The sequence below is a fragment of the Amblyomma mixtum genome, chromosome 4 (assembly GCF_055824585.1).
Source record: "Amblyomma mixtum isolate Tamu chromosome 4, ASM5582458v1, whole genome shotgun sequence".
NCBI classification, from domain to species: Eukaryota; Metazoa; Arthropoda; class Arachnida; order Ixodida; family Ixodidae; genus Amblyomma; species Amblyomma mixtum.
Window position 1 is genome coordinate 66,891,656 of NC_143015.1, and position 27,310 is coordinate 66,918,965.

Genomic DNA, 27,310 nt, shown 5'->3' on the forward strand with positions numbered 1-27,310 from the left:
ATTAATATGAAAATATATATATTTAAACTTTTATATCAGTCTCCAGATTTTTTTTAAATTTAAGATGCGCGCCACACAAAAAAAAAAACATAGCTCCGCAGTCAAAATTCAACATGGCGTCTGAAAACAACACAACCGACGGCGAAAGTGAGTTGATCACCCGATACTAACAACTGCTCGATCTTAATTAGCCGAGACGATATGGACGCGAACCTTAAGAGACCGCACGATTCCTCAAACCGTAAGTCCGCGCTTACGGTCGGTTACGAGGACGCGATTCCGTGCCATCGACGCGTCGATTTGCGTGAACTGAGTCATGATGCTCAGCTGTTTTGCTCCGCGCTCTTGACTCGTGTGCCATACGCTGGGGCGATGCGCTCCCGACGCCTTTCATCGCTCCGCACTGGCCTCCGCTCGCCGCGCTGGCTAATTCATTAATTAGCCGGTCGACAAAATTCGTCGTGCGCGCTTTTTCTTCGTTTGAACCTAACACGGGGCGCTTTGTTTTGAAGACAAAAAGAAAAAAAAATGCGCATCGTCATTTGAGAACGGGGTTTGTTGTGGTGTACAGGACATGAAACGTGGTCATCGTCTTCTCCGTGCGCGCGGGTTAGATGGATCGAGTTTCTCGGAGTATCACATTGTCGTTGCTTTTCTACGCAACGGCGCTTTTTCAGGGTCTTCGGAGTGTTTAAATGCGCAAGTCATTTGGCGGTTTCCACGCGCTTCGCTGATTGCGCAAATGTGTGTTTTGGCGCAAACAGTAGAGTTGCGCAAATTCTTTGGCCGAATCGAGACCGATTCTCGCTGTCTACAGCGCTACAGTCAGTGAGCATACCGCGTGCAGTGGAGAAAGTGGGTCTTTACCGCCGTGTCCTTAAATTGTCACTGCGGTTCAGAGATCTTAAGCGAGTGGGGCTGGATGAGTGTAGATCTAACCGCGACAGTTGCGTTTCGTTTGAGGAGCGCCGAAAACTAAAGAGGTACAGTGCCAAATGCTTTCTCTTGCTTTCTCATGTATGGCATTGAATATACTGCGGCTGGTTTCTCTTGAGATCTCGAGCTGGCGTGAAGGTCGTGGATTGAAGGGTTATCACTCGTTTTGTTCCGCAGTAACCAGTGGTCACTTTTTTCTGCTGAATATTACTCTTTTGGGGCTAAACTCTGAGCTTTTCGGGTATGCTTCTTTCTTACCTCATACCACTAGTTCGCCTGTTTTTACTTGAAGCCTTTGCTCTAGGGAGATCGATGCTCCTTTAAGAGCTGGGTGCTGTATTGAAGTGTAAGGAGTAATCATTTGGTGAGTGTGAACTTTTCATCAGCATTTTATATGAGCATGTTTTTGAGTACCAGTGCCACATGAAAAGAAGCTGAGACTCTCGCAAACAGACTCCTTTATACAGAGTTGCAGGTTTCAGCGCTCACGAAAAGCAATGGTAAAGTGTCTGTATAAAGCGTCAAGAATCAGTCACTTGTGCATTCCAGCTTGCTGCATTAAGGCTGTGCATCTAGCTCTGTATGCTGTCTCGCCTGAAATACTGCTTGCTAACCGTTGGTTTCATTCACATTTGTTGAGTCTTGAGGAGTGAATTGTTCCAGTAGTGGCTCTCAAAATCTAGTTCAGTGATAGCTTGGTAACATGGAATTACTGGTTTGATGTGCAGAGATAACTTGTTTTTGATCCAAGTCCATAACAGCCGGTGGCATGCGATTGTCCACACTCATATATTCTTTGGTTTTGTAGCTTGTACGCTTCACCTAGCACAGCAGTATTTCAGGGAGAGCAGTCACGCTCATGCAGAAAACTTTAGGCACAACAGGCACTACGAATATCTTTTAACAGCTGCTGAGATGTTGGGGAAGGTTTCTTAAAATTCTGCCCGTGTCCTGAGGAAGTTGTTGAGTTTCTTCCTGTCTGTGTAAATTATTCTTGTCGCAGTGATAGCAAAGGATAACAACTTTTGGTGGGAACGGCATGCAGATACCACGATATCACTCGTGGATACTGGAATAGGCCTTTGCTTAAAGTACTGGGTGCCTTCTTCCATAGACCTCCGCACAGGCATAGCAACAGCTTCCTTATGCAGCTGTAACTCTGTTTAGTGTGTTTCAACATGCTGACATATGCTGGAGTAACACTGACATTTGAGCTAATTGGTACATGCTAATATATGCTGGTGAGCTGAACTGGCAACAGGCAGGCTTGCGCATGCTAAGCGTCAGTGAGAAGCTTACGCTTTAAGATGCACATTGCTCAGCGCGCTGAGTCACTGCGCATTTACTTTTGTGTGACCTTTGGACCGGGCTTTGCAGAAGGTTAGGCTGGATGTTGAACTCGCAAAGAGGACGTGAGCATATGGGCATGATTGCGGTTGGGAGGTGGCAAATTAAAAGGGGAACCCAGGAATTGGATTAAATATTATTGTCCGGGTATTGCAAGATAAGAGTAGTACTGGATACTGCAAGATAGGAGCAGAGTTAAAATTTGATGTAACGAAACCAATGTTATGAAGTCCCAGATCTAACAATCAAAATTTTGATTCCCCGGCAACTGTGCATAGGGTTCAGTTTTTCTCAATAACCCAAAATAATGAAAGAGACGAGCACTAAGCATGACTTAACAAGGTTTGTCGCAGGAATAAATGAGTTTAAAAAAAGAAAGGTGATCTCTCACTTATTCTGCCCACTGTCTCTCCCAGCTTATTGGCAACGTGCCAGCAGCAAAATCTCAGTGCCCAAGTCACGGCCCTGGTTTTGTTTGTTTTGCCGGGGCTGCAAGCTGTGCTGCTGCACGGAACAAGGGACTTGTTTTACCATATGGCTCTTTCACACACAAGCGATTCGGGCCGCTTTCGTAGACTTTTCGTACACTCAGGCGCGAGTTGTTGGCAAATGTGATGCCGCGGAAGCTTTCAGGTGCTGCTATGTTAGTTTTAGATTTTGAAGATCGGCAAAAATGTATTCCTTGGTTTTACGAATTTCCCAATTTAACGAAATAATCTGTGGCTGCTCTTCCATTCGTTAAATCGAGTTTTAACTGTATACAGTCGTGCCTCGTTAATACAACTCCCATTGGTATATATGAGTCAAATTGTAGACAGTTTTTCTTGGGACCAGACTTTTTCAATGTATTTACGCCTCATTAATACGCAAACTCGCTGTCTGGACTATAGACAGGGTGAAAATGGACAGTGTCCATTAGGGCCCATGTATTTTTGTCTCATTAATGAGACAATGAGAACAAAATCTCTAAACACCCTTCCAGGTGTTTCGATTTCTGCATTTTAAGTGCAGGCCACCACAGGAATGTAGAAATGGCACAGCGATGGCCTTTTCTTTTGTTATTTCATGCTTTACAGTGAAAAGCTGCCTAATCGATGTGCCTCACAATTTTTGATATTGCATGAATGACTATAATAAAAACTCCTCTGCAGCTTGTGCCATGTAGAAAGCAGCATTCAGCAACTGATTTGGCATTCAGAAATGCCAACTGAGTACTGATGCGTAGTAGAGAGCAGTTCGTGAAATGTGAACAGTCGCAGTAGTAGTTAGGCTATTTATCCATGAAATTCCATCAAGCATATCATATTCCACCAGATGCCTCAAGCTTCACCACATTATTTCAGGCACAGTGAAGACCAGCATAATGGGCTTGTAGCTCCCAAAATTATGTCCAAGTTCAACTTCTCTGACCACCAGTATGCGCAGAAGCACACCTTAATCATAGTTCATTTTTTTCTGTGCGATTGGTTATTGTGGACAACTCTCTTTATGGACACTATTGCTCAGGAATCAAAGTGTCCATATTAATGGGGCACGACTGTATAATAGAAGGCCGTCATGAAGTGGAGCACTAACATGGGTCTTTCTGCACAAGTATTTCGGCATACTGATTAAGTGGTGTAACGTTCTCTCCACTGTTGCCAGTGCAGATGGAGTTATAGTTGTAGTAGTATAGATATCCTTAGACATACAGCGAGGACAGATTTAGGTTGGCCTGTTTTGCTAGGCTAAGGCATTCTAACGACATAGGCCATTCTTGTGAGAAACAGAGCCTTTTAATGAGCTGAAAAAAAAAAAAATGCACAGAATACAGGTGTCACCATCCCGAATCGATTTTACGAGGAAAGTACATGCGTTGGCACAGAATTTTTGTGCGGATTCCAGAGGTCATGTTACACTGCCATTCCCTTCAAAATGGCTATTCCTCGGTGTTGATTTTGTGAATTTGATTTGAGGGGCAATTTTTTTTTAGCTGTAAATGTGTTCTTTGCTACTAGACAAACATTGAGATATCCACAAAGGGCCACATAATCATTTTTCATGAGAACAATAATGAGAGAGCATCATCTTAAATGCCTTTTTTTAAAAAAAAAAGAAGAGGCCAAACATTGGTCATAGTACAAAGTTAGTAATAAATTTGCGAGCTCAAGTTCTGACTTAGTGGCTATATATAGCATTTGGCTTTTAAGTTCGTGGCTACAGTGATTGTGTTAAGACGGAGGGAAAGTGCATAAATGCCCTAATACTGAGGTTTTCAGTGCATGTTAAAGAGCCCCACACGAACTGTGTCACTATAGTCATCATCATCATCATCAGCAGCCCGACTACGCCCACTGCAGGGCAAAGGCCTCTCCCACGAATCTCCAATTACCCCGGTCCTTTGCAAGTTGCAGCCACCGTATCCCCGCAGACTTCTTAATCTCATTCGCCCACCTAACTTTCTGGTGCTTCCTGCTACGTTTGCCTTCTCTTGGAATCCACTTCGTTGCTTTTAAGGACCAGCGGTTATCCTGCCTTTGCATTACATGCCCTGCCCAAGCCCACTCCTTCCTCTTGATTTCGATTAGAATGTCATTAACCCACGTTTGTTCTCTCACCCACTCCGCCCTCTTCCGATCTCTTAATGTTACACCTATCATTTTTCTTTCCATAGCTCGCTGCGTTGCCCTTAACTTAAGTGGAACCCTCTTTGTTAGCCTCCACGTTTCTGCCCCATAGGTGAGTACCTGTAGGATACAGCTGTTGTATACTTTTCTCTTGAGGGATAGGATACAAGTTAGAAAACAGTAGTTGTTAACAGTGGGTCTCGGTCCGTGGCGTACTGTACTACTCCGCTAGCCAGTCAGGATCAGCTTTTAATGTTTTACATTATTTAGCAAGCCAGGTACTACATTCCTAGAGCTTGTAGCTTTTTTTCTTTTGATTAGCTCCTGGTTTAGGTGACGAGAAAAGTTTTAACAACGGACTACTTTTTTGTCGTGGAGGAGTTCTGTGCGGCAGTCCTGAATGTGGGCGGAGCTTCACTGCATACTTCGGTGCAGTGAAGAGGATACTGAACTCGTCTTTTTGCCGCGGGACCTCAATCTACACGTTCCGAGCATTCTTAGAAACATCGACTTATGTCCGGCTCCCGCCTTTATTTTTTGAATTCTCCCCGTACGGTGGGTGGAGTCGACCGACGAGTTGAGTGCCTTTCAGCCAGCTCCATGGAGGCTTTGCTTTCGCTTTATTTTGTTTTTTAGGTTCCCGTGAATAAATAGTTTCATTCGCAGATAATATAGCCGCAAAATAAGCCCGCAGAAATAAAAATACGCGCGGACTACTTGCTACTACGGATTACTACGTATTACTCCGCTGGTGGCAGAGCGGCAAGCCACCACGGGACTGGGTGAAAGGCACCCCACTTGTTGGTCGACTCCGCCCACCTTACGGGGGAGAATTAAAAAAAAAAAAGGCGTGAGCCGGACGTTAATTCGATTTAATTGGGGAAATCGACCACACAGGGCAATAAGTCGATGTTTCTAAGAATGCTCGTGACGTGTAGATTGAGTTCCCGCGGCAAAAAGACGAGTTCAGATTCCTCTTCACTGCAGAGTTAAGTCATATCCGACTGTAAGCATCTGAGCGCCGTACCGCGTGTCTATCTCGCAGCTGCCATGGCCGGCCAGCGGAGCAACAGTGGGACTAGCACCCCACAGCAGCAGCAGCAGACAGTGGACAAGGAGAGTGGGGAGACAGAGGCCAAAATACCCAAGACCAGCTGTGAGGAGAGCAGCCAGAACGGCGCCCCCACACCCCAGGGTGAGCCAGAATCTACCGCATTGCTCGCGGCACTGCCCGAACAAAGATGCGCTTAAATCTGGCTTTGCAACAGTGGCATTTCACATGCAGAAATGCGGGTTTATGAATTAGAAAAACTTATGGCCGTTTGGAACGAGCTGCTCTGCTGCTGGGGAGACGTAGCATCAGTGTCTGGTTAAAATGTGCAAATGCTGCACTGTTCACGTGGGAGGGCTTGCGGAATAGTTTTATTCCATTTTTTTATTGTTAGGTTAGCTTCACTGCAGTGCTTAGAGCCCATGAACGGCGGAACTGCAAATTGTATTAGAGGGCATAAATACACTCGCGTGCTGCCTGTGCTTTAATGCCTAGTGGATGTTGATGCAGTTCCTGCGATGACGCCACACGTGTGCCTGGAATGTGCTAGCATGCGTATTCAGGACTTTGACAGCCAGTGGTGTCATTAGGCGGGCAAAGTAAGAAAGACGTTGGGAGACCAATTTACCAGTCAGGAAAAGGCTGAAAGGCTGTGCTTTTGCAATCGAAGGGGAAAAAGGGGGCAACGCGTTGTTTATTAACAGGTGTACCCAGTGGAGCATGTATGTTTGTGTGACTGCATCCGGGCCCTGGGAAATGGAGAGGCTTAGAAAAAGGAGACTAAAGACAGTTGAGGAAAGGAAAGGCTCAGTAACTGTCTCCTGTCTTGGTGGACACCTCAACCAGTACTCTCGGAGAGAGAGAAGTAAGGAGGGAGTGAAAGAAGGAAAAAGAGAAAGACGGGGCATAGTGGAGGGCTCTGGCATAATTTCAACCACCTGGGGTTCTTTTTAGCATGCACTTAAGTTGGGCATTATATTTTTTATTTTGCCTCTATCAAAATGATCCCATGACCTGGTGCTAGGCAGCCACCATACTGACTCTGCGACCGAAGTGATTCGAGGTTGTTCCACCAAAAACGGACACAAAAGCGGTAACTTGAGCTACAACGCGAGTGAGAATATCCCTTTTGCGTTCCCTGGTAAGGACAAAGGCAGAGCAGCGCCGGTTGTGTAATGCGCTCCAGACACAGTGTTCACGAGGATGCATAACCCGCTTAGCCCACGCATGTTTGGTTTCGCCGGGTTGCAAACCCCATGATAAGCTCAAACAGTGTCACAAACCGAAGGCGCGAAAATGAAACGACGCCGTGCAGCTGGTGTCTCAAGGTTGGTCCACATGCAAGCGACTGAGTGGATTGAGCGTCACATCGCTGCGAAATATTTCCACCTTGTTGGAACCTTGTTGCTCTTGCCGCTAGAGCCATCACAACGGCTCGAAACAGGTTTTTCAGTGGCAGGAATCGTGAGCATTTTCTCTTGTATATGAAGCAGGCGTTACCCTGCATGCAGGCTGGTATGCTGTGCAGTGGTGCGGGCTGGCCTCACTGTTTGTGCTTCTCTCATAAGCTTTCTTCTTGACTCCTGTGGGCAAACATGAGTTTTTGCATCGTCTTAGTAGACGAAAATCGTCAAGGATCAAAGTGGTTGCCGGGAAACAGCTGCACCAGCGCATGTGGAACAGCTTTACCCGTTCCGCCGCTCTTTCGAGCCATCGAGACGGCCAGAGCGACAAGGTTCCAGCAAGTTGGAAATTTTTCGCTGCAACACACTGCTCAATTCCCTCTGTCGCTTGCGTGTAAGCCAGCCTTCATCGTAGTGATTAAAAATGAGGGTATCACTGACGTCTGTTCGCTTTTGCTGCCTGCATGTTCACAGCCAGTCATTGTCTGCGTCGTGGCAGCGGTGACACGATAGCCATTAGCGCATTGGTTTTATGCGAGACTAAACATAATCGCACACGCGGTTTTGCCGCGTGCTGGTTGTGTATTTTGTGAAGACGTGGTGTGTATTAAGCAAGTTAGTTTAGCTGGTTTAAATAACAAGCTCCATTTGGATATGCTGCAATGCTTGGCCGTGCGATGCTGTGCAAATAGTGTAGGTGTGGTGCGAATCAAATGTTAAATGCTGTTCGCGAACTGCCCGAAATTTCGAATAGGATAGCGCAGTCCTAGTAAATATGCATGCTAGAGTTCTAACTTTTATTTTTGTAAGTACTGGGCATCTAAAAGAATAACTAACTAGTTTTATTGTACACAACAAGGCTTTGGAAACATGCCGACATTAAAAAAAAAGTGCACATTTTTTTAACGCCCCAGAGATGACTTTACGGGGGTGTTAAATGTAATTACACAGCAACTATATGATCGAGCTAGCTTAAAATAGAATGCAGTTGTGATATCTGTATAATAAGTTAAGTGTTTGTGGAAGATGCGGTGGCATCTCGTTGATAAAAAATGAAAATAGTTTTACTTGCCGTGTTTCCTTTTATGGGAGGCGGACGCCGCTTTCAGCAAAAATTTTTGATTGATGCATTGATATTAAATCTATTGAGCATATTAAAAATTATTTTATGATGCTGTCACAAACTTTAACTGTTGTATCTCCAGAACACTATTTTCTAATGTATTTTTTCTCTGAATTATGTGAAAAGGCAGCAAAGTTAAGAAAATCTGGCAGAAGGCTGGTTCAAAATTCATTGCATTGCTGTTGGCATTATCAGGATTTTTTTTTCTTTTGCGGAGCTCAAATTTTGGTTCTGAATTTTCGCGATGCAGTGTCTGTTGACACATCTAGACTGAGAAGAAAATTTCGTAGGAGAAATTTAAAGTTCACAAATTTGAAAAACAAGGAATGTCTTGTCCTGCAATATGGTCACAGGAGTGCAACAAAACAAATGGGGTCAAAATAAACGAAACATTCGTGAAGAAATATGCTCTGCAAGCTGAGTATCTAGGCAGAAAACTGTTAACAGAGGAAGATGCCCTTTGCTCGAGCATTTCCCTGTAATGCAGAGCTTCGGCAGTTCATGACACAATTTTTTTGGGAATACTTTCCGGTTAATTTCAGCAATGAACATTGTGACAGCATGAAAGAAGAGGCATACAAGTGGATACAACAGCTTAAGAAAAATTCAATTTTCTTGGGCCATTTTTTTGAATTTCAAAGCCACGTCCCCACTTGAATACAATTTTGCTCAGCAATAAATGTTTCTTTTGCTGCCAGGCAAACGTGAACATAGACAGAAAGAGCCATATTTTGCTGCCACTGTGGCTCAGTAGTTATGGAGCTTGGCTGCTGACCTGAAAGACGCGGGTTCGATCCCGGCCGCGGCGGTCGAATTCCGGTGGAGGCGATATGCTAGAGGCCCGTGTACTGTGCGATGTCAGTGCACGGTAAAGAGCCCCAGGTGGTCCAAATTCTCCGTAGCCCTTCACTGCGGCGTCCCTCATAGCCTGAGTCGCTTTGGGACGTTAAACCCCTATAAACCAAAGAGTTTTTATGAGGAACAAAAAGTAGACAGTGTCTCTTTAGGAAACAACCCTGTCACTTCAGTTGTTCCTGCGTTGCACGCTGCGACTGTCTGAGTACTAGTCTTGTCATGTGCAGAAGACGGTGATGCCGAGAGCTTGGTGAGTGACAAGCAGCCGGAGGCAGAGGGGGAGGAGGAGCTGCAGGACAGTGTGGTGCCCCTGGTGGTGATGTACAACAAGCGGCGGTACGACGTCAAGGTGGCACTGTCAGCCAAGATGGCTGCGCTCAAAGAGGAACTGCAGAGGCTCACTGGTGAGCTCACATCTTCCCTTGATCTGTCATATAACTCGCAGGACGGTTTGCCGCTGTGCGACGCGAGGTTCGGCGACGAATATAATATAGTTAATTAATTATTATTTATCTTCTCTACTAGACCACGAGTGGCGCCACCATGCTGTCACTCCTGACATCAATGCATGGCGACCAATCAGTGTGGCATAGCGTTATGCCGTAGACTCCACAGCACCGGGAAATGTGTGCCTTTAACAGCTCTCGCTGTAAAAGAGAAATGTTCAGTCGGCGGCATAAGTTCACGGGGTGCAGGTCGGTAGAAAACAAGATTTTGTCATGATTACACACACCGTTATCCTGAAGAGACTGCTGGTATGTGGAGCCATGTGGGCTCCATCCACTGGTGTCATTGCCAGGTAACTGGATCCTGAGGTAGTACTGCAGGAATTTGTTCCAAGTGCACGCATCCTGTAAACTTTTGATGCCGACTGCACTTACATGGGGGGGCGGGGGGGGAGGGGGTGCAGGGAGCACATACACACTGTGCGTTGTGTTGGTATTGGCTGTAGTCAGATGTGCGTTGTTGATTGTAATGAGAGTAAAAGCGAGCGAAAATACAAATCTGTGTAATGAAGGAAGCTTGCTATGCATTAATTAATGGCAAGGTTGTCCATCCAAATCTGCGTACAGTCGCCGACTGATTTTTCGGACTCCAAAAATTCGGACATGCTCGATTATTCAGACTGCCCGTGTCACTGCCCGTGTGGTATGAAGCCAATGCAAAAGCATGGATCACGCAGCAGCTTTTCAGTGAGTACATCTGCAAATTCGACCGGAAGTTTAAGTCGCAAAACCGGAAGGTACTCTTTGTAGACAATTGCGGTGCACATGGGCATATCCACGGTCTCGAGTCCATCAACTTGGAATTCCTGCCGCCCAACACCACGAGTAGGTATACTCCAGCCCATGGACCAGGGTGTCATAAAAAATTTGAAGGTCCTGTACAGGACACGCCTCTTGAGCCGCATGATCCTCTGCGTTGACGCCGGCAAGCAGTATGCGGTTAGCCTTCTGTCGGCAATAGACATGCTTGCAGATGCCTGGAAGGCGGTGACCCCTGTCACTCTGCAGAACTGCTTTCGGCACGCTGGATTTGTCACACCTGATGAAGCAGATGCCATGGCGCCCCAGGATCTGTCGCCGTCCGATGTGCTCCCTACTGACGCCGAAGATGTTCTTCGGGACCTGCGCAGTGGTGGCATTGCGATTCCGGACACTGTTTCATTTGACACCTTCTCAGATGCAGACAGTGCTGTGCTGACTTGCGCAGAACTCGACGACGACGAGATCATTCGTCAGGTTTCTGCTGCCCCGCCGAACGATGATGACTCGGAGTCTGAAGATGACGCACCAAGTGCGCCGCTGCCGGCGCACGCGGAGCTTGTACAAGCGGTGACTGTGCTTTCAGCCGCCTATAGTGACCGCACGACCCTCTCCGAGATTCAGGCTGATCTCATTGCACGCAAGCAGAACAGGGTACAACAGCGCATTCACGGTTTCTTCAAGCCTACTGCCGAGACCGGATAAGTGCATGTAAATAAACGATTTCTTTTTCTTTTTTTTCTGACTTTGTTTTTTCGGACACCTGTTTATTCGGACATTTCCGCGGTCCCCGGGAGGTCTGAATAAACGGTCGGCATCTGTAGTTTAAAAAGAGTATGAGTGGACGTGAATGATGTGACGTTTCGTATGCAAACTTTACTTGGCAGCTCATACCCTGGAATAAGGCGAATGGCAATAGACGGGGCAAGGAAGGAGTAAAGTGCTATGAAAACATGGTCCCCCCCCCCTGCTGCCTTTCACTCTTTTTCGCATTCTAAGCAGCGAGTAAAACCCTTATCATACCAGTTGCTCAAGAAAGTGACATTTGCTACTGTGGAACCCACTTTATATGTTGTGACTGACGTGTGCGCCTCCTCCTCAGTTGTGCATGAAAGGCTTCATTCAACTGGTGTTCAAGCACAGTTGTAGTACCATTTTTGCCAAGTGTTAAGATTTCGTGAAGCATTCCAGGACGTGCATTTGCTTCAGAAAAAAAAGTTGGGTTTCCATTGCACATGCAGCCTGACCTTCCTCCTGCTTTGTTGTCCAAATTGCAGTTTTATGCGTAAATTTTTTTTTAATTCAAGAAACCTCTTGTGCCCGCACCACATGTTTTAATAGACCACTGACAGCCGTGTGTATTTTTATCGCTATGACCACTTAGGGCACGTGCTGCTATTGCCTCCACCCAGCCGCTTTCCTGTCATTGCAGGCTCAAGTTTGCGTGAAAAAACAGGATTTTGCATGTCTCTTCTATTGGTAAACAAGTAGCCTTGTGGTGTGTGTTGCAAGATTGCACTGCAAAAGCATGCACGCATGATGGATAGGTGTTTCATTGGTCATTGTGGTATTGTTGACCCCTTCTTCTTAATCTCTCAGGCCAGCTACAATCAAAGGCATCAGTGAGGCCTCTCTGATGGTGCAGAGTCAGGCCAAAGTAGAGAATGAGGATACTTTCTCCAGATGTGATGTTTTTGCCGCCAAACAAGTTGCCGGGCAGGGCTCCTGTGTGGGAGCCTAAACACATACATTTCATTCCATCATTGTGGCATTCTCATAGTCCGTTATGCTGCATTGCATTAACTGCATATCTGGACCATATTGGGTTTTTGTTTGCTTAGCTGCCTTTTCTTATTACAGATAAGGTATGGTTGATTCGGATTTGAGATCCCTGGAAAGTGATCTCGGCGTTATTGCGTGGTTTAGATTATAACCGTGGTGTCCTGTTGCAAAGCATAATTCTGGCGTTCAGCTGTACATGGCCTGATCTTTCAGTAGATGTAATTCAGTCATCTTTCTTTCTTTTTTTTCCTTCTAGGAGTGCCACCAGCCATGCAGAAGCTCATCTACAAAGGTACGTGGTGCCGACTTATGTCAGGTGTTTGTGGTAGAGGAATTTGTTTCTTTCTTTGGGTTTGAAGTATTCTGAGGGCAATTGTGCAGAAAGGAGCAGTGAAACTCGACATAAAGAAAAAAAATGAACTTTTGAGTAGGGAAAGTGCAACATGCACCTTCATGCGCTACGTTTGCATATTTTTCAGCCTACGATTGCATGCCCTCAAATACGGCCAGTGTTGTGGAGATGTTTGCAGATAAGCTGCACTCTGTGTACAACACATCGTTGTATGAAGGTTCCTGCAATATGGCATTGGTGAATCCACAATTCCCCAGGTCATAAAATTGCTTCAAATCTTAAAGGGGCCCAGAAACACTATCTTAGTTGACTATTTTGCCTGTTAATCGCGTACAGTAAGTTACAATGGTGCTATTAGCGTCGGTAATACCCCATATATTCCGTTTTTTAATATTTTAATGTCCTCCCAAAAACAAATTCATGGCTCTGATGGTGTCCCCACACAGTGGCGGGTTTCAGCAGTGGATATGACATCACCTGGCGTGAGCTTGATGATTGTACAAACAGTAAATATACTGCAAATTGTGTGAATAAATAGAGAAACGTTTTGTCACCTGTCTCCGTTTTATATTAGATCAACAAAAACAACCTGTTTGTCTTAGATAAAAGTCCTGCAAAGCAAGTAAAATAAAAATACACCACCGGGGGCTCTGGCATGGAAATGACGCTGCCAGTCTCAGCAAGAACAAGTTACGGAGAGCAGGCAACCGTGGAGTGCAAACTTCCGCAACGTGCTCTGGCTGGCTGTTTTGATTGGTTGCGCCAGGTGCCGTCATCGGGAGAGCGAAATGGGAGTGGGAAGCCCCGCCAAAATCAAGTTGAGGGCAGCGCTTTGTTTGCTTGTATTTTGAAATTTCTTCACTGAATAACTCCCGTTCCTGTGCATCGATTCCTGCAATTATTTTTAAGTCAGCATCTGTGTGACATAAAGAATCCACCTGAAGTATAGCCGATATCCCCCCAAGCAGTGTTTCGCAGCCCCTTTAACATGCATTCACTTTTTGGGGTGTTTGAGTATTGGTACGTCCTGGACCACAAAGTCTTCGGTGATTGAGAGAGGAAAGAAATACCTGTGTGACAAAGCTAACTTGTGGTTTTGGTCTGAGGATGGTATCTATACAGTCGACAACCGATTTTTCGGACTCTCTTGGGACCGCGAAAACAACCGAAAAATCGGGCAGTCCGGAAAATCAAATTTCACCGAAAAAATCACGAACTTATTACCACTATGCCGGAGAAAGCGGCCAATTGTATTGCACAGATTCTAAAGCTCCTCATGACTATATTTCGCCGTGCGAAATACCGTATAAACGCGTATAAGGGCCGCACTTTTTTTTTTCCAGATTCGAGGGCCAATTTTCGGGGTGCGGCCCATACACGCGATATGCGAAAAAAAAATTTTTTAAGTAAAAACACACCAACCAGGGAATGAGCGACATTTATTCTACGTTCAATCGTCACTCGCGAAGTATTTAGACTCCTGAGCTGGTGCTGCGCTCTGGTGCACGCTCATGCCAAAAGAAGCCGCGCAGCATGTCCGCTGTTAACGCGTAGCCGTTCCGAAATTCCATCACATAGAGGAGCAGCTCTTCTTCCAGTTCAGGAAACTCGCACGGCTTGACTTGGAAAGCGCGCTTTTTGCAGCTTGTGTTTCTCTTTTGGTTGCACCATCATCAGACGCACTTCTCGGCCACGTCGAATTTCCCGCCCGCCGCACGCTTACCGACCGCGTTCGAGAGCTAACTCCCAGCCGTGTAGCTTAAGGTGCTTGCCCATCGCGCTAAAACTGTGAAGCTCGGCGGCAGCACGCGAAAGCCACTATCACGGCGAACGCGCTAACACGCATGCTAACACGCCACGAAAGGCTGGAGCTGGCGATACTGATGCCGATGTGAACAGCGGAAAATCGCGACCGAGAAAAATGTTGATAATGATCACGGCGCCATCCATAGACGGCACTTGGGAAGCTCCGGTGCGCGCGCGTGGCCTCCGCGAACGGCGCAGCGCCGGAGCAGATCGCGGCCGCGATAAGATTCGGCGGCGCGATAAGATCCGGCGGCGCGCCCGAAGCGCGCTTCGATCGCGGAGGCCATGGCGTGCGCGTAGCCTCCGCGATCGTATTCGCGTTCCGTGTTCGGGACTAAAGACTCGGCACAGATGAGTTCCGTGAACTCAGACTACGGTTCAAGTTCGTGCGGCGGAAGACATTCAAGGACAGTACGAATTCGAAAACACGCGAGCGCAATGTGCCCACTCGCGCAGAATTTCAGCGTCGCAAGAGGCTCCCTCTAAGCTTGAATTTCGTTTTGTTTGATCAAGTTTTCGATATCTCCTGCAGTCTGAATTAATGAGGTTCCACTGTACACATTATATGGCGGCTTGGGTGCTGGCGGCGAGTGCGAACGAGGTCCGAAAAATCGAGTGGTCAGTTGCGGTGCGTCCGAAATTTCAAGCGCTCTTACACATTGGCTCTATGGGCCATGTCGCGGTGCCGCGAAAAAGTCCGAATAATCAAGCATGTCCCAAAAAATCAGGCGTCCGAATTTTCGGTGGTTTCATCACCCCGTTCCAAGTTTGTTGCAAGAAACATTAAGGTGCGTGACTTCTGGGGCACTTGCAAGATGTGACATCTTGGGTGGCAGTGTCATCGCAACGCCTTCTCTTTTGATCTCGAAGACCAGGCTGAAGTTTTTTTTTCTTTTTGTCTGCTTTATTTTCAGAAGGTTGGCACATACCAGCTTGCTTTAGTTTTGCAGCTGTTACTGCTCTTATTTGCATCTCATAGAGTCGGTGCGATTACCTGTAAAGAAAGCCATATCAAGGTAGCCATAAAGAGTAACTCTGGAGATCTCGTTGAGTTCAAGAAACTTTCTACTTTCCTCCTTCTCTGTTGCTATCATTTCCATCAAGCTGCACATCCACGTGCTGTTTTGTTTCTTTTTGAATTGATTTTAAAGTTAGCTGCTAATTAAGTGATTTGGGTGGGCAACACTGTGTTATGTTCTCTGCATCACAACCTGCACGTTCACTCCTGCTCCATGTTTCTGAACAGAAAATACTAGGCCTGTTCTTGGTCATTCAAACTATTTTGTGAAAGGAATGAGTGTTTTGGCCTTGTAATTCAGGCACATGACCTTTGCCGACAGCATTTTTGATGTCATCACTGTGTCCAACAGCAGCAGTCCATTTTCAGTTTAACTTTGCTGTTTTTGTTGTTTTCAGAATGTTGCTGAGGATTCAGTAAAAATGAAAAGTTTGTTGTAGCGAAGACAAGAAACTTTCATCAGCCCGAATACTCAAAACTCAGACTTGATCTTCAAGAAAAACTTGAACACGATGTAGCTGGAATGCTTAGTGTGCCCTATATGTAGCCAATCTACGCCTTGCATTTGTGGGGAGGTCCTTAGTGACGCAGGTTGTGAAACTCTTACACATGCTTTGTATATCAGAAATCAGCCTACCGCTGGGTTCAAGATTGGGAGTCCATTACATTGTTGTGCCTCCTGTGGTGGCCGGTGTGATTTAGAGAGAACCGTGCCTCTCTTGTGGCATGGTGTGATTTACAGGGGCGCCCAAGCCGGATGATGCCAAGAGCCTGCTGGAGTTGAATCTGTCGGCCAACGCCAAGCTCATGCTGGTGGGCTCCACTCTAGACGACGTGCTCAACCTCGAGGTGCCCACGCCCGAGCAGCTCAAGGAAGAGACCCCACAGGGTGTGTGCTCGTTGGGTGCAATTCTTCCCTGTTTTTGTACATTTTCGCTTGTGCTTGCGTCTTCGCTTTATGTCAACGTGGACCAACATTTCTGTCCATTAATTTCCTCTTATCTTTTTCTTCATTCTTTTTCTTTTGCTCTTACCATTAAAAGTGCACTAAAGAAAAATCTGAACTCATCTTTTTACCATGAGAAATTGCCCTGCACGTTCCAAGCATTGTTAGAAACTTCGAATTATTGTTCTGTGGAGCTGGATCAAAGGTCGGATCAAACGTCCCAGCTTCCGCCTTTTTTTGAACTCGCTGCAGGCGGTAGGAGGAGTCAACTAACGCGTGGAGTGCCTTTCAGGCAGTTGCGTGGCAGTTTCGCTTTTGCTTTTTGTTTGTTTTTTAGGTTTCTGTGAATAAATAGATCCAGTCAGAGACTACACAGCTGCAAATTAGCCCCACAGAAATAAAAATACGCATGGACTCTCTGCTTCCGCCGGTCGCTACGTATCACTCCGCCGATGGCAGAGCGGCAAGCCGCCATGGGACTGGCTGAAAGGTTGGCTGACTCCTCCTATTGTCTGCGGCGAGTTCAAAAAAAGGCGGGAGCCGGGACGTTTGATCCGATTTAAATTGTGGAAATCAGCTGCGCAGGACAATAATTCAAAGCTTCTAAGAATGCTCGGAACGTGTAGAGTTCTCACGGTAAAAAGATGAGTTCAGATTCAGATTCTTCTTTAGTGCACCTTTAATGATGACACTGGGGTTTTTGTTGTGGATCTTAGAGAATAGTGCATATACTGCACAGTTGTGTGGGTTGTCCGCAGGGGGAAAACGCACTGTGACATCACAGCACACCTCCGCTGTTTTCATTCATGGTCTTTGTTATGAGTCGTCAGATGATAGGCATGTGCTGATTGCTTGCGAAGGCAGCGTTATTGTGTGTACTTATCTCCTTGCAATTTTCTTTCCTTCCAGCCACGAAAGAGCCCATCTGCAGACAAAAAGTGAGCCAGTTTTTATTTTTTTTAATTATATTTTTTTGCTTAAACTGCTCCTTGCCAACATGACTTGATGCCAGATTGAGCGTCACAGACTGAGAAATGGTGTACATCTGTGAATGTTTTGCTGTTCTTGTGCCGTTTAATTGCACCACTTGTGCGATTGGTTTTGTTAAAGCTCTTGCCTACTCTCATTGTGTTTTAGGTGCTTTTTATTGTCGCACATACGTATGTCCGTGTTGATTGTGCTGTTTGTGGTGTTCTTTTGCAGCTCCACCAGAAAGTTGTCGAAAAGGGAGTCCCTGAGGATGCGATCCCGGGAATCCGCAATGTCAAAGTGAGCCAAGAGAGAGATTACTCATCTGTGGCTTGACAAAATGAGCCGTCGCTTTATAGCCACGTGGTTTTGATTTGCAGAGAACCTGGACATTTCAGTGTGTACAAAAGTGGGTCTTTTCATGCCAAATGACCCAGACTTTGCTCTTGGCCATGTTCTCTCAAAAAAAAAAAAATCATTGTTTATGATCTTACTATGGCGAACACTTTTCCGGCTGGTTTTTGGGAAAAAAAACTGTTGTGGTGTAACAGCCACATTTTGAGTTCATAGGTGATAGCAGAACTTACTCTGACAAAAAAAAAAAATTAAAAATGAAACATTTGATGTGAATAAAAGACAACATATTTCTGTATATAATGAACATAGAAATTAATTTCTTTCATTTTCCTGCAAATGTGAAACTGCGAAAAAAAGTACAAAAACATTGCACTTGAATTTTTTAATTCATTTTTATTTTCTAACAAAAGTCGTTTCAACTAATTTCTCACATTCTGCAAACTCAAAGAGGCCAGTAATAAAAATGCTTCAGAATGCAAGGAATGTAAACCATATTAGATATAAACCTAAACTTGGAAAAAATTGCTTTTTGCAATATAGCCATGAATATCATAGTGAGGCTGTTCAAGGAAAAATATCAACGGTAGTACATTGCACAGCACAATTCAGATTTCGCAAGTACAGTGGCATGTGCAATGTAGGACTCAGATCGGATACCATAGCAGAGAAATGGCTAAACTTACTGGTCATAATTTGTTGGAATAGTGCTCAAGTTTCTCAGCATGTTGTCTCTCTCTCTCTCTCTCTCCCTTCCTTGACGACTTTTTTTTAAATTTTTATCAGTGTTGGCTGTCTGCCCTTTCTGCAGCCTGAAATATTTGATATGCAAAATGTGCACAATTTTAATATGTCCAGTCAGTGCGCTGTTGCAAAGCTCCCTTTTTTTTTGTGCCACTCGTTGAGGATTTCAGATTTAGTTTAGGAGGTGTACTGTAAACTAAATTTTTCTTTCAAAGCTCAACCACACAATATTACAGGTAAGGCCTCTGGTTTTCTGCATGTCTGTCGAAAAAAATATGGATTTTAACACCCTTGCTAAATTGTGTGTAAGCAGTCACATTGTTTTTTTTTATATTCTGTTTGTGGGTGCCAGTGGCAACAATAGAATGATGAGGATCTTATTAATTTACCGTATTTACTCGCATAATGATCGCACTTTTTTTTTTGAAAAAATTGACGCAAATTTAGGGGTGCGATCATTACGCGGGGTAAATTTATTTTTACCAAACAATTTTTGAGCCCCGAAAACGCAAACAAGTTGCAGGCCGGACTACCCTTGTCACTCGGGTAACTCGGGCGCGCTACCCGCGACGCCGCCAAATGCGGTTATTGCGAACCGAGCGTGGTGATCTCGGCTTATGTCGTTAACCGATAAGATAAGAGTGCACGAGCTGACCCGCTTCAAGAACGTACTTTCTTCGCACTAAATCACGTTCCAAGAGCAACGCATCAAAATAGGCAGTGTGTATAGTGCTGCGCGACGGCGCTTTTATGCAGCCTTCGAACTCGTCCGATGGCGCAACAACAGCGTAACAGCAACGTCCCGCGGCGCTCAAGTTACACATTTTACCGCCGTTACCTCGAAAAATGTCCGGTCCCTGCCACATCGTTAAAGTAGGCGACAAATTCGGAACGCTCGCAGCACCAAATTCCGCGAGCTTACCGCAATGATGCCGCCCGCAAGCGCGGCGGAAGACGGCACTCTGTACTCCCTAGTCGTCGCTAGGCCTAACTTGCTTCGTATCGCAGCCACTATGGACGGCGCTTTTGAACTGACCAGCGCTGTAATGAATGTTCTACTTATAATGCTGCCTTACTGACAACCTAATTGCTTCGTATTAAAAGAAATATATATGATCGATTTCAGCGACGCCTTAGCAGCGGAGCTGGCGTGCAAGCAGATCAGGTCACTCGCGCTGCAATGGCGGCAGCTGCTACGCGGCTGCGAACGTAAAACAAGCTTGTATTGCAGTTATTACTCCTACCAGCAACTCTGTACAGGCCAGCGATCCTCAAGGCGGATTTTTTGACGATCCCTTATCCCAGGGCTTATTATTTACGAGAACAATAAGGTTTAACCGGATCACCGCGTCACTTCGTTGCACTGCAACCCAGAACGGTGGCGAGCCTTGCGACAATGGCGAACCGTGATTCGAGATTGCCGCAGATAAGTTTGGTATCCGCGATTAAGCATAACCGCATTTAGACTACCCGTGTGACTGCAGGTCCGCCAACAGGCGGCTGCCGCTCCAATGCTGACAGAGCAAGATGGTCATCTCCACGTGCCATCTGTCAGACAGATAGCAAGTACGATCATCGTCGGCTAGACTCGACATCGTCGACAGATTGCAGCGGCAAGCTCAGGGTGCGATCATTCCGCGGGGAATAAAAAAAATTGAATTTTGGGAACAAAATTTGTGGGTGCGATCATTACGCGAGTGCGATCATTATGCAAGTAAATACGGTAATTGTCTGAATTCTCTTGAAAGGTTGAATCTGGCAGCAAAATTCTGCAGATGCTTTGTCAAGCTTGCTTCCTCGTCCACTTATTAAGCAAGCCAGTGCCACGGCTCTGGCAGCAACGTGCTTACATGGGAAGAGTCAAGAAGTACTTGAAGCTGGGCTTGTTGGTGCATATTCGTGAAAGACATGAGAGCGCAAAACGGGGACACGGACGAGGAAGGGAACAGGACGAGCGCTGCACTTTCAACAGGATTTATTCAGGGAAGAACGTTTAAACAGCCTTTGCCCTTATCCATGCTCTTGTCGCAGACAATCGCCTCTCACAGATACGCATCAAGAAACAGCATTTCACTGTGGCGAAGAACAACTGACGTGTCACTAATGCAACTATCACCTCGCTTCTTGATATAGAAGGCTTCCCCAAGCTCACGTTCTGTCCTATCTCGGCTTTTCAATAGCACTTTGCAATCAGATAGTCGAGGCTTGCAGGCTACACGCTTCTCTTTCGAGCAGGCTTGGCAGTGGTCTGGAAGATGGCCTCTCTTGTTTAATGAATTCTTGTGTTCAAGCAGGCGCTCGTTAAGACAACGTCCGGTTTGTCCAACGTACAACGAAAGTGCAGCGTTCTTCCTGTTCCCTTCCTCGTCCGTGTCCCCGTTTTGCGCTCTCATGTCTTTCACGAAGAGTCAAGATGCTGGTGCCTGTCTTAAGAAATATGACCGCGTTTGCACGGATATGACGAGAGTTTTTTTCTTTAAATTATCTGTTTCAGGAAGCACCTTGCATTGTGTTTTGAACCTGCTATGAATATAAGGCGATTTTTTTTTCCCCAGTTGTTTGAGAGATTCAAAGCGAGGTCAGCTATCTTGGCTTGCGAGATGCGCAGAAAAGTCAACTTCTCGATGACCCTGGCCATCGAGGTGAAGCGCGTGGCGTACACTGGCGAGAAGAGGTTGCTACACATGTAGAAAGATGGCGGCCGGGCCAGTTTGAAAGAAAACACAGTGAAAAAAGCCGGGAAGAGTAGAGAAGGCAAAAAAAGTATGGGTGGGGCACAGAACTGTGTAACATGAAAAGTGAAGCAGCGAGGCAAGATGTGGCAGGAAAGTAGGCAGAGCTGCATGAAAGGCCGCTACTGTTACTGTGTGGGAGGCTTCTCGCAGAATATATTGCATGTAATTTGTCCATAAAATCATGGAAATAAAAAAATCTGCCACCTTAGAAAATGAGATGCTGTATTCGTAGATTTCTTTCTCCACCGTCTAAGGTACTAGAATTGCTCAAACAATGGCTTGTTACCCCTACTTACTCCACGTGGGGATTCTCCTAAACTCGTTGGGATTGCCTAGTGGATGGTTCGTCGTAACATGAACAGAGTTGTGACTGCCCTGTGTCTCCCTGCAGGATTCACTGCCAGCGGCCCCACTGTCGGGGATGCTAAATAAATCTGGTGGGAAGGTCCGCCTCACTTTCAAGCTGGAGCTCGACCAGGTCTGGATCGGCACAAAAGGTGGGCAGGGAAGGTTCCCCACTAATGTGTGATGGGTCAGGGCCTTGGGAAGACGATGGAAAGTCAGTGAGCAGAGATAACTTTATGCACACTTCCTTATGGAAACGGGTGTGTTGGAATCGTGAAACTCGGGAAGCGGTTAGCAAACGCAGTTAATCTCCCACCTTTGCCTTGTACAGCAAGACAGCCACTGGTAGGGAGACCTTTTAGCACTACTGTTTTTAGGTGACCAGTGATGTGTTGCATTTTCTCCGATACAGTGGATACCGGATATATCACACTCAATCGGGATTGGGTACTAGTTCGATATATCGATAATTTGATGGGTGAAAAATGGCATCACATAAGCTTATTTGTAAACTAGAAGCAAAATGCACTGTACCCACCCTGATGACGCACCAGGGTGCGCGAGGGACGTGCCCGTTGGTGTGCTGGCAGCACATTGCTCGAAACACTGTCTCTAGGCATAGTGCGCTCACATCGAAACCGCACCGGACGGTTCTGGGAACTACCCACTGCCTATGGTAAGAGGTGTAATCCTGTTGCCAGTACGCTATAATTAAAATAATCTCTCATTAAAATTAAAGAACAGTTGATTTCCGCCACGGCTTCTGCGGCGAAGTGAGTGAAGCACGCCAGGCAAAGGCATATATTTCCGTCAGGTGGGCTTTACCGCAAGACAAGCTGTGCACCAAAAGCTGTCTTTTCCCACTTGACAGCGGTGTTGCATGGGAAATGATTGCGAGAGACCGAAGGTTACCCTCGTGCACCCATGTTCACCTCTTCACGCGGTTTTACAACTTTAGCACTAGTGTAGGATATCAACAATTCGATAACCCAGGTTCAATATATCCAGGTTCGACTGTATAGTGTGCTCTGCGGTTAGAGGGAACATGCTTGTGACTGCGTTTCCTGGTGGTTTCTTCTCGCGTGGTTCAGAATGTGCACCACATTGTTCACATGAAGTGATCCCTTGTCTGTACTGGACGGCACCATGTGTGTAAAACAAAGTGCTTTCACTTTTGTTTGCACAAAGTGGCTGGTATGCTTGGTATGTTCTCCAGGTAGCCAGCTGTTGGAGGTTAGGTGGGTAATGTGCGTCTTTGCCCATCCCCTGAGCTAGTCTAATGCTGAGGTCTTCCCTCTTTCAGAGAGGACAGAAAAAATCAACATGAGCTCCATCAAACAAGTGATCAGCGAAGCCATCGAGGGTCACGAAGAATATCACATCATGGTGAGTTTGGTAGTTTTTTTTTTTTGTGTGTTCATTGCAAAAGGTCAGTGCCATGTGCAGAGCTGTATCCAGTGCACTGCAACAGCACTTTGCAAGGAACCTTCAGTCCTGTCATTGCAGGCCACCAGACATTGTAGGAGTTGTTTTGTGATGTGAAATTGGGATCTGTCCTAATGTGCTCACGCACAGAGTGCTCATATACGACGGAAAGTTCACAGATAGTTATTGACTAATAATATCGGTCTCATTATTGATAGTTATTTGTAGTAAGTAGTTTGATTTAAATAATTATCCTTGTGGCACTATTTCAGGTTCAGTACAGGTGTTTGAGAAATGACAGTAGCATTGAGTTTTGAGAGACAACTCTTTAAATTGTCATTATTATATTGGACAATGGAGATGTCCGCTATTGCCTCGCTCATTTGGCCAAGCGTTTTGTGAATGCTTTATGAAAATGTTTGCTTAGCAGCAAGGTGTGTACAGCAGTACAGCCTCGCACCAATTCATTAATAGGCCAACTGTGCCACGATTCTTAGCGTCCACTACTGACACATAGGCTGCTAGCAATTGTACCATACTTACTTACTCGTGTATTGGTCCGTGTGTTATATAGGTTTACTCCCTGAATTCGGGAACCATTAAAAGGCAAAATAAGTGGTAGAGTTTGAATGTAGTATCGAGTACACGTGCGAAGACATGTGTTTAGTCTGGTTGGCTCATGGTTTTGCTTTGCTGGGTTATCGGCACGTTTGGCAACAATACTATACTCGGGTTAAGCTGATCTGATGTGTTCGTCCCGCAAATGGAAGTTGATGAAGATGACAATGTTCAGTGCACAGTGCGAGCGTGTTGAGGCGTGATCAGCTGCGGTGATAGCATAGAGCTCTTGTGCAGTGACCAACAAAGCTGATCTGCTTGTACAGCCGCGGGTTCAAAACTCAGTCACGGCAATATGTAATTTATTTCTGTACCCTCGAGGTCAGGGACGCCACAAGATTCTTGGTTGGGTTTGACCCCGAAAAGTGGTGCTTTCTCATTAAATAGTTGGAATATTTTATAGGTCCACAAATTGAAGCACCAAGCTGCCGACATTTAATTCTTACATGGTGCATCACATAACTGCAGTGGCGTTGTGAGAAACTTGTCACCGGAGAGGGTGCTCTCGAACACTGAGCACGAGTTTGATGCTTCGTTTGGAGGAGCACAGGCTACAGCATGCAAAACGTGTGCAATTTTATTTAGTCTTATTAAAATCTATGCAACACGCTTAACGTGCACAGCGCAGCCGATGTTGTAATTTAATGGCTAGTAATTCCTAATGGGTGCACAAAAGTTTAACTTTATTACTGCGCTCAAAAAGGTGCTATTGCTGCCTACGCCAGTATCGAATATTTTTGAAATTTTTAATGTAACTAACTATACATGGCTTGAACAAAAAAGAAATAGTTTTCACGAAGTAGGCACAAAAAGAGACAGATCATGTATTGTACACACATTTTTCATGACTTATACCATTTTCGCATTAATGTGGCATTTGAAAAAATGTTCGCTAATACCGACAAGGTGGCTAATTTCAGGCTTGCGTATGTTTATGGGGATTAACATCCCAAAGCGACTCAGGCTGTGAGGGACGCCGTAGTGGAGGGCTCCAGATAATTTCAACCACCTGGGGTTCTTTAGCTCTATTTATTTATTTCAATATACTGCAAGCCAGGGTTGGCTCAAGGAGGAGGGACATACAACTAAAAATAAACCTATAAAAGCATCAGCTACAATACTGCAAGTCAATGCGGTGCACCAACTGACATCGCACAGTACACTGGCCTTTAGCGTTAGCTTTTATCGAAATGTGATCGCCGCGGCTGGGATTGAACACAGATCTTTTGGGTCAGCAACCCAGCCGCAGTGGCTCAGTGGTTACGTTGCTCAGCTGCTGACCCAAAAGACGTGGGTTTGATCCCGGCCACGGCTGCTGAATTTCTTTGGAGGAGAAATTCTAGAGGCCCGTGTACTGTGCGATGTCAGTGCCCGTTAAAGAACCCCAGGTGGTGGAAATTTCCGGTGCCCTTCACTACACGGCGTCCCTCATAGCCTGAGTCGCTTTGGGACGTTAAACGCCAATAAATCAAACCAAACCTTTCGGGTCAGCAGCTGAGCACCGTAGCCACTGAGGCACCGTGGCGGCTGTTTCAGAATTCTAGTCTGGATTGCCACTCGCCTATATGTAGCAGTGGAGCAGTCAGTATTGCAGGCCCCCGTGGAAACTGTTGCTGTGTGTAGTTGGTGTGGTGACACGATAGGTAATGCTGTCTTTCTGCTGCTAAAAGGTATGAGAAGCTACAAAATTCATTTTTCTCTCTGCAGGCTCTTCAGCTTGGAACAACAGAAGCATCTCGATACTGGATCTACTGGGTTCCCGCACAGTACGTGGATGCCATCAAAGACACCATCCTAGGAAAATAGGCATGGTTCCTCGAAGTCAAACGGGGAGGCAGGAGAAAGAAGAGGCACGAGAGGTGTCTGCGCGCCCTCCCTTCGTTGTTCTGTTCAACACGTGCAGTGCGGAATGGTGTCCGAGAGTGAAAGAAACACTTGACGAGTGTGGTATTTTTGCAATTTTACACTTGGGGTGTCCCTTCCTTGTCTGTCCCCCCGCTGTGTGAATGGTGCCGAAGCACAAGCGCCCCCAATGGTGGTGTGCTGAAATAAATTAAAAAGAAAAAAAAAAGTTGTGCCAGTGTGGCTGTGTGTCTGTGTGATGACTTCTGTGAATTCCAGGGTCTAGTTGTGATTCTTACTGGCAAGTTATATTTCAAATGAGGTTTACATTCTTCTGCATGAGCTTGTCGCACTTGTCCTGGTTTTGAATGCAAAATCCACCAAAGTGAATGCAGCATGGGAAACAATTCATCTCCACAAGCTCTCCATGTGTTTTTGTGACCTACAACATTATTCACAAAAGTAATCCAACAAATTTTTCATAGTTCGGCCTCTTGCCTTTAGGGAAGTCTGTTGGTTGCTCTCGACGATGCATTGTAAACATTTTAGCATTAGTTCATGGGTGCAGCCATTCATAAATTTTGAGAACTGCTGGGCTGCCAACAGATTTTGCGAATTTCTGCAGTAAACAGCAATCCTGTTAAAATGACTAGGGCAGGTCATTCACAGTCAAAGTTGTTTTCACAGCCCTAGATGTACAGTACAAGTCCAGGAAACGAGATTCTTCTTGTTTTGTTCCAGATAGTGTCGTACAGAATTGTTTTGAAAGGCATGGCGGAAGGCTGTGCCACATAAACTTGCTAAAAAGTGCTGCTATTAAAGCATTGGGATGTGCGCCACGGTTATGACCGAAGAAAAAAAATGCGGCCATTTCTCGGCTACGGACGGCATAATGGCTGCTTAGTGGAGTGTTGGGGGATAGCATGGGGGGTTTTGTGAACCGTAGACTTGCTCATGGCATTAGTATTAACGTGGGCATTTCCCTATGTTGGCATGTGCTCCTGTTGCTTGACAGGGATTTTGATTGACGAGTAGCCGGTCTGAACTAAGCAAGAAGCTGCTGTACACGAATGCCGCGAAAAAGTCTGAGCGAGTTTTCTCGATGTGGTACCTTAGAAAGGGACCGGCAGATGTCCGAAACTTAATGTGAGACTTTGGCCGGAATTATAACTCTTGCTTTATATCTATGTAGGATATATACCAGGCGTGAGATTTTCGGTTGGTCGAGCATTTCTAATCCCGCCTAAGATGTAGCTTAAAACCAGAACCGACGTTCTGTGGTGCATAGGACTGTTGCTAAGCGTTGCCACTTTCACATCAACAGTTAGGTGGAACCAACGACCTAGGTCTAAAAGAGATGATGTGCGCATGCATTCGTAAAAAAAAAATCTCTGCGCCTCCCGTAACCGAGAGTAGAGTAAGCATGAAATGTTTACGGGCCTAATGTCATCTCGGTGGACACCCGAACCGCACCGTACAGGAAGGGAGGAACGCCACCACCCGTTCAGCGCGATGCCTTGCCATTTGAACGCAAGGTTTTTTGAGGAAAGGAAATGGCGCAGTAATTCTCTGCCATCTCGGTGGACACTCGTACCGCACCGTAAAGGAAGGGAGGAACGCCACCACCCGTTCGGCGCGATGCCTTGCCCTTTGAACGCAGCGCTTCTCCCCCGGATCACGTATGACAACGAAGTGTAACGTGGCATTTATGTGCTTTTTGCACGCGTTATTAGAAATCGGAAATTATAATTCCGTGCATTATCAAACCCACAGCTCCACTGATATCTT

At 45.9% G+C, this 27,310-nt stretch overlaps 1 protein-coding gene across 4 annotated transcripts; it reads left to right on the forward strand.

The window, feature by feature from the left end:
* Nucleotides 1-10: 10 nt before the first annotated feature.
* Nucleotides 11-25,765, forward strand: LOC149346726 (ubiquitin domain-containing protein UBFD1-like). Of its 4 annotated transcripts, none has more exons than XM_089586647.1 (10): nt 11-147; nt 5,935-6,084; nt 9,549-9,725; nt 12,625-12,660; nt 16,287-16,433; nt 17,400-17,428; nt 17,694-17,759; nt 21,684-21,789; nt 22,941-23,023; nt 25,388-25,765. In XM_089586647.1, exons 1-10 carry the CDS (start codon nt 114-116, stop codon nt 25,484-25,486), a joined length of 927 nt encoding a protein of 308 aa, XP_089442773.1. In that variant the 5' UTR covers nt 11-113; the 3' UTR covers nt 25,487-25,765. The 4 variants fall into 4 exon arrangements, with proteins under 4 accessions (XP_089442773.1, XP_089442775.1, XP_089442772.1 ...); XM_089586646.1 differs by having other exon boundaries at nt 147-241; XM_089586648.1 differs by lacking the exon at nt 11-147 and adding an exon at nt 534-983.
* The last annotated feature ends 1,545 nt before the right edge of the window (nt 25,766-27,310 follow it).